The sequence below is a fragment of the Sorex araneus genome, chromosome 10, assembly GCF_027595985.1.
Source record: "Sorex araneus isolate mSorAra2 chromosome 10, mSorAra2.pri, whole genome shotgun sequence".
Classification (NCBI taxonomy): Eukaryota; Metazoa; Chordata; class Mammalia; order Eulipotyphla; family Soricidae; genus Sorex; species Sorex araneus.
Genome location: NC_073311.1, coordinates 53,598,451 through 53,609,293, shown reverse-complemented (window position 1 = coordinate 53,609,293; position 10,843 = coordinate 53,598,451). Strand labels below are relative to the sequence as shown.

At 53.4% G+C, this 10,843-nt stretch overlaps 1 protein-coding gene across 1 annotated transcript; it reads right to left on the bottom strand.

The window, feature by feature from the left end:
- Window positions 1–6,525: 6,525 nt before the first annotated feature.
- On the bottom strand, window positions 6,526–10,041 carry APOLD1 (apolipoprotein L domain containing 1). The gene is made up of 2 exons (XM_055118266.1): window positions 9,883–10,041; window positions 6,526–8,567 (listed from the first exon to the last, which is right to left on the bottom strand). Exons 1-2 carry the CDS (start codon window positions 10,000–10,002, stop codon window positions 7,842–7,844), a joined length of 846 nt encoding a protein of 281 aa, XP_054974241.1. The 5' UTR covers window positions 10,003–10,041; the 3' UTR covers window positions 6,526–7,841.
- Window positions 10,042–10,843: the final 802 nt, after the last annotated feature.

Below are 10,843 nucleotides of genomic sequence, written 5' to 3'. Positions count from 1 at the left end.
TCCCCCAGGCCTGTTTACTTACCATTCTCTGCATCACGGTGGGAAACAGGGACCAACTGAACTGGGAGTGTGGTCATGTGACTGACCTGCTGGTGGCCGCTCCCCAGAGACAGAGGCTGGGGTGGCCGGGGAGGGCAGTGAAGCCAGTTTATCCATCACACCTGCCTACTGGCCCTTATAACTTGAGCCAGAACCTCTTGGTCTAGGGGCGAGGCGGTAACACAGCAGGTAGGGCATTTGCCTTGCATGCAGCAGACCCAGGTTGACCCCCTGGCATCCCATTTAGTCCCTCGACCACTGCCTGGAGTCCTAGTTCCAGTGCAAAGCCAGGAGTAACCCTTGAACATTGCTGGGTGTGGCCTGTCGCTGACACTGTCACTGTCATCCCGTTGCTCATCGATTTGCTCAATCGGGCACCAGTACCGTCTCCATTGTGAAACTTGTTGTTACTGTTTTTTGGCATACGGAACACACCACGGGGAGCTTGCCAGGCTCTGCCGTGCGGGCAAGGGGCAGAGAAAAAAACCCAAAAAATTTAAAATAATTTTTAAAAAGCCCCTTGGTCTACCACCATCCTTGAGTCTTTTGACCAAGAGATTTTTATGTTCTAACACTTGGAAAACTCTGATAATTGACTGAGTGAAGCAGACAATGATGAATGAAACATGATTCACATTTAGAAGCATGGGTTCACTCTGAAGTCGACCAAGTAGAAAATCTAATGCTATGCTGTCATTCTTGGGTGGAAAGTCACAGAGGCCAGGGCCTTTGGGCAAGGGCTGGGGAACAGCCACACAGAGTCATTCCTGATTTCTTAGCTGTCTTTTTTTTTTTTTTTTTGCTTTTCGGGTCATACCCGGTGATGCTCAGGGGTTACTCCTGACTCTGCACTCAGAAATTACTCCTGACAGGGGCTGGAGAGATAGCACAGTGGGTAGGGCATTTGCCTTGCACGTGGCCAACCCAGGTTCAAATCCCAGCATCCCATATGGTACCCTGAGCACGGCCAGGGGTAATTCCAGAGCCAGGAGTAACCCCTAGTGCATCGCCAGGTGTGACCCAAAAAGCAAAAAAAAGAAAAAAAGAAATTACTCCTGACAGTGCTTGGGGAACCATATGGGATGCTGGGAATCGAATCCGGGTCAGCCACGTGCAAGGCAAATGCCCTACCGGCTGTGCTATCACTCCAGCCCCTCTTAACTGTCTTACAGTCTTCAGACATGTGGTTTCCTAAATGCATTCACAACTTTTAAGGAAACAGATGACCAGAAATAGAGGTGTGTGTGTGTGTGTGTGTGTGTGTGTGTGTGTGTGTGTGTGTGTGTGTGTGTGTGTGTGTGAAATCCTTTGGCCTTCCAGATCCCACTGACACCATGAAATGATGAGGGTGAGACAAGCTTCTGGCCTGACTCTTGGGGTCTTCCTACCAGTACATAATAAACCATCCATCATTTTCTTTATTTTTTGGTTGCCGGGGCCACACTCAGTGGTACTCAGGGCTTTCTCCTGGCTCTGCTCGGGGGTCACTCCTGGCGGGGAGTCCCCCACTCAGGGCACCCTTTGTGGTGCCGAGATCAAACCCATGTTGGCCACATGCAAGGAAAACGTCTTACCCACTGCACTATCTCTCTGCTACGAGACTTATTTTATTTTTGTTGTTATTTTTGCTCGAGGGCCACACCCGGCGGTGCTCAGGGCCTACTGCTGGCTCTGCACTCAGGGATCACCCCTCGCACAGCTCAGGAGACGGTGTGGGGTGCCAGAGATTAAACCCGGGTCAGTTTTGTGCAAGGCAGACACCCTCCCCGCTGTACTACCACCCCAGCCTCATCCCAGACTTATTTTCTACGCTCGTTTTCTAAATGTTTTGTTGAAAATTTCTGTGGGCACCCTGAGGAGAGTGTCGTACTTCAGCGACAGTCACACAGCACAATATCGAGAATGGGAGAATGAATAGCGGCGAGGGGCAAGCCAGGACAAAGCTCTGTGTCACCAAAAGGCTCTCAGGCGTCACTGCCCTCCTGTGTATATGGCGCGTGTGTGTAGGAAGTGCCTCCTGGACCCTCTGTGTGAGGAACTCGACACCCTGGTCCACACAAATGCTGCGTGAGGCGGAGAGGTGTCGCTGAGGGAGGCGGGCAGAGCCTCTGGGGGCACACTGCTGAAGCCGGGACAAATCTGGGGGTGCAGACCCTCCGACTCATGCAGCCGAGGGGCCAGGTCTGCATGAGGGTTGGGGGGGGGGGGATATAAAAGGAGCTATAGGGGCCGGAGCGATAGCACAGCGGGTAGGGCGTTTGCCTTGCATGCGGCCTACCTGGGTTCGATCCCCGGCATCCCATATGGTCCCCCAAGCACCGCCAGGAGTAATTCCTGAGTGCAAAGCCAGGAGTAACCCCTGTGCATCGCTGGGTGTGACCCAAAAAGCAAAAAGTTAAAAAATAAAAAAATAATAAAATAAAAGGAGCTATAAACTGCAAGTGAGGCCACTTCCTGCAGCGAGCGCCCCCTTCTCTGGAGATATTAAGGCCATGTGGGACGGGGGTGCTGAGGGTCCCCAGTGTGAAGGGCCCATCTCCCAGCCCCGCAAGCCCTTCTCTTGAGCACTCACTGGGTGCGAAGGTGTGTTTGCAGGCCTAAGGGGTCTCTGTGCCCTCTTCCAGGTTGCAGCGGGCTTTGTCGGGGCAGCAAGTCAGCTCAGCCCAAGACTCCCCCTCAAAGTGGTCAGAAGCCCCGGATAGGATAGGCCGGATGCTTTACGACACGGGCCCAGTATCGGCCTGGCTATACCAAACAGGTAGCTGCCAATACAGCTTGTTTTCCCTTAATCTATCTCTCTTGTACTTTTATTGACGGCACCATCTTTAGCATGGGGCAGGAGACCCAGGAATGAACGTCTCTCAGGTGGGGGTTCGAGACGGACACTCAGCCAGCAAGACCAGCTCTGGGACAGGAGAGCTGACCGCCGGCAGCCTCTGTGGCTCGCTGGACCCCCCTTCCGGATGTCCCCCTCTTTTCCTTCCTTCCAAACAGAATCCTAGATATTTTTGGAGCAGCACAATCTTGGCTAAAAATACTACATTTCCCAGCCTGCCCTGCAGTCCTCAGGGACTGATTCACATTTCTGAAGCTCCCAAGAGATTTCTGGAAAGTTCTGCCTGCCTGAAATAGAGGCTGTCCTTCCGCTTCCTTTCTGTCTTTTCTGGCTGACTTGGCCCACTGGAGGTTTCCTTCCGGCTGGTTCCCAGGTTGTCATTGTATTCAAAGGTTTTGAAGCTGCCGGAAGTTTGATTTTTTTTTTGATAAGAGAATTCCCGTAAATGAGTTGATTACCTTTAAAATTAAATTGATTGACACAGTCTGATCCTGAATGTCCTAATTTAAAAAAATCATTCAACCAGGGCCCAGGCACAGCTCAGTGGTAGAATTCTGCCTTGCACATATGAGGCCAATGATTCCATTCCCTGGACCCCCTTCTCCACCCCACAGCCAAGTGCAAATGTCAGAGGCACTGATGTTTGGGGTCTTCAATGACAAAATAGTGGTCTCAGGGGCCTAGGAGATAGGCCAAAGGAGTGGAGAACATGACTTGCATGCATGTTGAACTAGTTGCATGCAAACTACTCCCTGAGTTTCATGCCCATAATCACACACACACACACACACACACACACACACACACACACACACACACACACACACACACACACACACACACTCCCTCTAGCACTAAATCAATGGATCCAAACATAGAAACTTCAGTTCTGGCCCACCAGGCTGTTAAAGAGTGACTGAGACTCCTAAACAAACAAACAAACAAGTCTGTGGAGCTGGGGAGATGGTTCAAAGGACTTTGGTGCAGAAGCTCAGACTGCATTCTGGCACCACTTGGTCCATCAATCACTACCAGGAAGTGGCTGAGCACCAAGTCGAGAGTATCCCTTAAACCACTTGATCACCAGGTGTGGTCCAAAAAGAAAAGAAGAAAAAAAAATTTTAACGTCTGGTGAAGGATCATCAAGTATTTACAAGAACCACAAGTAAACATGTGTGCACCCCAGAAAGCATTGCGACACAGCAGTGAAGTGTAGGCCACCCCAGGCAGAGCACAAAAGGGAAAGAAGGGGGGACCAAGCCCAGCATCACGTGCTGCCAGGACCAGCTGACTGTGGAAGTCACTAAGTCATACACAATTAGGTGACTTGTTACAGAAAAGTCACAACATCTGAAGAACGGGCAGTTTATTTCCCCAGTGGGGAGAATGTGGGATTCAAATCTCACTGCAGGGGGCTGGAGCAATAGCACATCAGGTAGGGCATTTGCCTTGCACGCGGCCGACCCGGGTTCAATTCCCAGCATCCTCTAGGGTCCCCCAAGCACCGCCAGGAGTAATTCCTGAGTGCAGAGCCAGGAGTAACCCCTGTGCATCGCCGGGTGTGACTCAAAAAGTAAAAAAAAAAACAAAAAAAAAACCTCACTGCATTGAACTGCGTCACTTATCTCTTCAGGGTCTTTACCACAACGTCTCCATAGCCACCACTGCCTTTCCACACCAGGACACTGACTGAGAAATATACGAGCAGTTAACTGCTGGTGTGACAGTCTGACTGAGGGTGGCTTCTCCCCATCCCTCTCTCTTCTCCCATAAACACTCTTGCCACTGACAAGTGCCGAGGGCAAATGCACCAAAGTGAACAGGACCAGAATATTTGCTAGGGATACATTTTTTAATAGAGCAGAATGTTGTTTTTACTGACTGCTTGAAAGGCAGAACTGAATGACTCTCTTTTATTGGGAAAGAAAACATGGCAAACAATGGCAAACCCAAGAAATGAACAGAAGCACTTAAAGCTTTAGTGCAAACATTTATTTTTCAAACTCCAACGGTTTTCTGACATGCACGCATAATCCTAGACTCCTTCCTCTCCCCCTTACAACATACCATTCCAGTCTGTAGAATGAAGCTCTTTAGGAAAAGCTTTATTCACATTCCCACACACGAAAAAAGAAATAAATAAAACATTTGTCTCTAGAATCCATATAAATAAACTCGACTAAATCCTGGTACAGGCACAATCTGTATAGCCAAATAACAGACACATCATAAATTTGCTACCAACAGACTCCTATGAAAAGAACTAGTGAATTCATTCATTCGAGTGCATTTACTTAGCCCCTGTCATGTGCAAAGTATTAAAGTAGACATTAAGATGTAACGTGGGTCACTGAAGTAATACATTCTTCATGTTATCCTACTTGGGGTTTTTGTTTGGGGGCGGGTTTCGTTTTGGTTTTTGCGATGCTGGGGTGTAGAGCCCTGGGCCTCATACCTGCAAGACAAGTGCTCTACCACCTAACAACATCCTCAGCCTCTGAAATAATAACTTCCGATTCCAGCCTTTTTGATATCCTCAAAAGAGCTGTATGCTAGGAAAGGCCAGTGTTCGGCTTCCCAGAGTGTCTGAATGACTTCTCGGAGCAGCTCAGGCATTGGAAGAGAAGGATTCAGATTTCAGCAGGAAGAGAAGATCGCTAGGTGGAGGCTGGACCTTTAAAGCAACAGGAGCCCATCTAAAATGCAGGGTCACCTTGGAAATGACACGTGTTTAGAGACCAAAGGCAGGGCAGGGGAGTCAGCTCTATGGGTGACAGCGTGCGCCCTGGGCTTCAGCCCCGGACCAAGAAAAATAAAGTAATAAAATAAAACTCACTGCAATGGGCTCCCAAATACATATGTAGGAAGCTGAAGCACTGCCCCCAGCACTGGAAGCTACTCCCTCAGACACTTGGCCCTCATCGGGAAGGAAACGGACAGGACGGTTAGGGTGAAAGCCTGTGAAATCCTTCGATAATATTCAATAAGATGCCTCGTTTGTATCTGTGGTGGGGGGGGGAGATTTTTTTGGCATTTCAGTTGTAGGAATGAAAATTAAAGAAATTATAAGTACATTCTAAGAAGCAGCTTAAAAATTTCTTACCATCCCCCAAGTGAAAGCAGGACACGCCCCCCCACAGCCCGTGTACACACACACACACACACACACACACACACACACACACACACGCACACACACACCCAGTACAGGGCTCTTTGTCCAGCCCCCGTGAGACAGAGCCACAGGCCTCTCTCCATACCTCCTTCACAGGGGTCTCTGCTCTCCCCCTGCACTAATCAGTCTCTCTTCCAGGTCAAATGCCCTCTGCTGGTAAAAGCACCTACAGAATAAATACGCTGGCGTCTTTCCTGCCCCACGAGCCGAGGGTCATTTATAAGCAGTGGCTCGGTTTGTGATCTCTATTCACAACTTCTCCCTTACTCGAAAGGGTCCGTGAAAGCATTGGAGGATGGACTCCGTGGCAGAGAGCACTTGCCTTGCATGCATGAGGCCCCACGTTCAATCCCCAGCGCAGCAAAATAAGATATTAGTCTGTGGGGAAAGGGCCCTCCTAAAGGAGACCAATTCCAGGAGGCCAATGCTGTCCCCAGCCCCGCCGCCCTCCTCCCCACACTCCCCCCACCCCTGCCTTAGCACGAAAATGCCACTTCCTCTTCAGGAAAGCCACGGTGATCAGTCCTGTTCAGACACTCGTGTTCATTATTTTCTTAAAGCGATTAAATAAAATTAAATACAAATAATTAACATTACATTTTTAAAACTTTAAAAAATAAATTAAAAAAATAACAACCGCTGTTTTCAGAGACGGCAATAAAGGCGAATTTCCACGCAGTTCACATTCGGTACGGTACCAGCTGCTCCCAATGAGTGGGCAACACCGCCCTCTGGAGGGCGAAGCGCGTCACAACGCTCTAAGACCGCAGGGGGAAATCGGCCCCTGCAGATTGCGGCTGCCCTTTCCTCTGAGTCTGTCCCTTTGAGCACCTGTGAGAGACTCTGAAGACCGCGGAGCCCCTGAAGAGGTCGTGAAACTTCATACAAATCACTTCCATCAGCAGCACCCTCTGCAAGCAGCAGTTTCCAAACCCCCGGGGTCTGCATGCCACAGTGGGGAGTTATTACCCCCGTGCCACTGATGCTGCTCGGGCCAGAGCCACCCTCTGTGGCCGTGTCACCCTGCCGGGGGCTTCCCTCCCTCCGTGCCTCCCAACAGGGGAGTTGTGGACGTCCCTGATTTGCAGACCCTGAAGCCAACTGGCCCCTGTCGTAAACCGGAACTGCCCACAGCCAGAGCCCTGGAGGTCGCTTCTCTGAGGTCAGCAAACTCGAAGCTTCGGTTTCTCCTGCCTTACTGGCCTCTGATGACCACTCACTGGGTGCCTTAAGATCTGGACAGGAGAACACCCCCCCCAGATGGGGTGGACGTTGGAGTGGCCTCCACACCAGGCTGGGACTGTTCACAGGCAAGCTGGGAGGTGTGTTCTGGGGGCCAGGGGCAACTTTCCTAGACCCTGACCCTCCTGCCCACCTCTCAGGCACCCCAATTTGCTGGGGAAGGAGGAGTTCCTTGCAGTGAGATACTCTGAACAGGGGCTTCAAAATTAGGGACCTCAGTCTCCGGGGCCTGAGCGTGCCTCTGCACCCCTTCCTCCAGGGTGGGCCGAAACCACAGTGACGCGGGCGAGGTCCCCAACGACTGTTAAGCAGCAGTGCCCAGGAACGCTTTTGACAAGGCGGGAGGGTATTATTTTCAGGCCACACGTCCCATTGGATACGGGAGGTGAGTGGCCCCGGCAGAGGTCGGGGCTGGGGTCGCGGGGCGGCCAGGGCGAGTGTCTCATCATCTGCTCGGAGCTTCTACCCCAATTAGGCCGTTTTCCCGAGGGAGCATCCCAAACGGGTCGGTTTCCGGCCTCTGTCCGGAGCGGAAAAGGGCTGCGGGGCTCAGAAAAGCAGCCCCGCGGGCGGCTCGGCGGCGCCCTGGGGCCCGCGGCCACCGGCCTTGGTGCAGAGCTGGACTCGGGCCTCCAGCTGCACGCTGAGCTCGTCCAGCGGCCCGGTGCACGCCTCCAGGCTCTCGGCCAGTTTCTGGATCTTGGCCTTGAGCACGGCCTGGCTGACCTTGGTGGCCCCCTCGGCCCGCCGGGGAATGAGGAAGCCACGTGAGCCGCAGAAGACGATGAAGTAGACGCAGTTGTACAGGGCCACGGCGGCGTTCCTCCCGCACAGCAGCAGCCCGCGGTCCCCGCGGCCCTGCCAGCGGCAGAAGAACTCGAGGCAGCTCAGCAGCTCCCGCATCTGGCCCTGGCAGCTGGCCGCGATCTCCTGCACCCGCCGCAGCTCCCGCGCGTTGCAGAAGACCAGCGAGAGGTCGGACGTGATGGTGACGGCGCCTCCGGCCGTGGCCACCCCCAGCCCCACGGCCGAGGCCATCAGGGAGGCGCCCAGGGTCACGGGGCTGAGCGACAGGCCCACGATGGCCGCCACCGAGCCCGCCACGCTCAGGCTGCTGCCCGCCACGTTGGCCAGCAGGGAGCGTCTGCGCAGGCGCTCCAGGCGCCGGGCCACCTCGCGCAGGCGCAGGACCTGGTGATGCAGCTGGCCACGACGGTCCAGGAGCAGCTCCTGGAAGCGCCGCAGTGCCTCGGGGCTCGCCGGCCGCTCCATGCCCTGCGGAAGACACACACACACACACACAAGCACATGCACACACACATGCACATACGCACGCATGCATACACACACAAGCACACACATGCACACACGCACATGCAAACACGCACATGCATGCACATACACATACATGCGCGCGCACAGGCACACACATACACACACACACACACACACACACACACACACACAGTTAGCCCAGAGTCTGGTTCCTGATGGCCCTTCCCCCCTCCACAGTCAGCGGCCAGCAGGGAGTTGGCCCTGATTGCCTGATTGCCACGCCTGGGGAAACGGTCCTCCAGTGAGTCATCTGTCACATTCCGCCCTCTGGGCCAAGTCACGCATGTTCTCAGGACCTTACAGCTGCGGGCTGTCCTCTCCCACAAATGTTCAGCAGCAATTTCATTTACTGCCTGCTAAATAGGATGTCAGTTCGTCTTCGCTGTTTGAAAGGTGCTTTGCAACTGGTCACTTAGCCAGTTTGCCCCGAAGAAGGCGTGGGTCCTAACACCTCCGCAAGTATCTTCTGCCCCTCTCTGGTAAGGGAGAAGAAATATACCTCACCTAAAACTAGCAAGCCATGTTTAGGGCACGTGAAAAACGAATCTTTCTAGAAGTTTCTCTCCTACTTGCTATTCTTCCAGGCTCTTAGCATTAAGCCTAAAAGCTTGAAGCTCTTATTTCTTTTTTTAACCCAAGTTCATCAGTCAGGGCTTCAGAAATCTCAGTTTTCAGATGCCCATGGGTGCATAATTAAAATAAAATTGTACTAAAGACTACTATTGATAACACTATTTCCCTATTATTAAAACTTTTCTGAATGAATGGCAACTGAATAAAATCAAGTGGGCAGCTGTATCCGCAGCTCCCTGAGGAGAGAAGCCCGTGGGAGGCGGCGACAGAGCCCTGTCCATGCCAGGACCCTCACCCTTCCTCCTAGCTCCGTCCCCGCCACCTCTGCTCTCCCCACCAGGAACTGCCGGAAACGCACCTGCGCCACCAAACTAAGACATTCCCAGCCCTGAGCTGACAGGGCAGAGACTCTCATCTGGAAAGGAAACAAATCCAAACTGACAGCCTCTGGATCCCACCAATTCCCAGCGGAGCCCGAGAGAAGCAGGCAACTCTTATCTCCTCCTTTTTGATTCCTAGCAGCCTGAATAATCCAGCTTGTCAGTGACAAATTTCCAGGTCAAGATGCCTTTTAGGCAAAGTTACTTGATATCTAAGGAGGACGCAAGCCTCCCCTCCCCGGGCGCAAGGGCGGTTTCCCACAGCCCCCCACCCCTGCCCCCAGCTAAGCTGCCCCACTTACCGTCCGGCCTATCTCCAGGACAGGACGCTCTGCGGCTGTTTCTGGATGAGCCCGCTTTATAGGCCCAGAGAGCCAATGACCGCCCTGGGAAAGCCTTGTCTCATGCTGCGAAGTTGCCATTTCCTGCCCTGGCCCCTGCCGCCTGCACCCAGAAGGATGTGACATGGTGGGAAATGACCTGCGAGCCACGCAGCACATCCCGTATTTCGGAAACGAACATTGTGTGTGCGCCTTCCCCCTCCCTGCCCCCCGAACACAGGAAAAAGACCCACAAGGCTCTTCCCCCCACTTGAATCAAATGTGGTCATTCTCCCAGGGGGCCATACCCTGCCTTTCCTCTCCGGAGCTGCTGGTGACCTTATCAGGGAGAGTATCAAACGCACCCCAGGCTGGCCACGTCTTCTAGTGGTTGCTGAAAGGCCCCGCTCACAAAGGCATATTTTAAAAAGTGAGCAAGGAGGGGGGGGTGCGCCCTCTCTGTCTACGGGAGCGCCTCCTTGGGAGCACTCCTGCGCTGGAAAAAGCCTGGTGAGCCCCTGAGCCGTTGGAACAAGCGATCCTCTCCATCCTCTCGGCCCTGCCGCTCCAAGAAGCAGGCCCCGCCCACGGGACGTGCCGTTTGGAGCATCTCTAGCCGTGGAGGGGACCTGGAGGTCTCGGAAAGGGCATCGGGGCGACCCAATTGCGTCAGAAAAAGCAGCCGGGTCAGGCTGCACAAGGCGCCAAATATACACTCGCCGCGGCAGGGCGGGGCGGGGCACTTGGAACCCCGGTTGTCCTTGGAATCCCCAAGGCAGCCCGTGCTAGTGTTCCCTCCACGTGGGTGAGGGAGAGTGAGGCTTGCACTGGAGTGCCGCTAGCTGGAACATCAGGAAACCAAGGAGCACAGCCTCTGTGGGCGCTTCCTGGGGCCTCCAGGGAAGAATGAAGCCCACCCCGTGGGTCTTCTCCCACAGGGCTC

What these genes read in the sequence shown, in the direction of transcription:
- APOLD1 (XM_055118266.1), bottom strand. Translation starts at nt 10,002, where the DNA reads ATGGCAACTTCGCAGCATGAGACAAGGCTTTCCCAGGGCGGTCATTGG. An exon ending in TCCTGGAGATAGGCCGGACG is followed by an intron (nt 8,568 to 9,882) that starts GTAAGTGGGGCA and finishes TGTCTTCCGCAG; the next exon opens with GGCATGGAGCGGCCGGCGAG.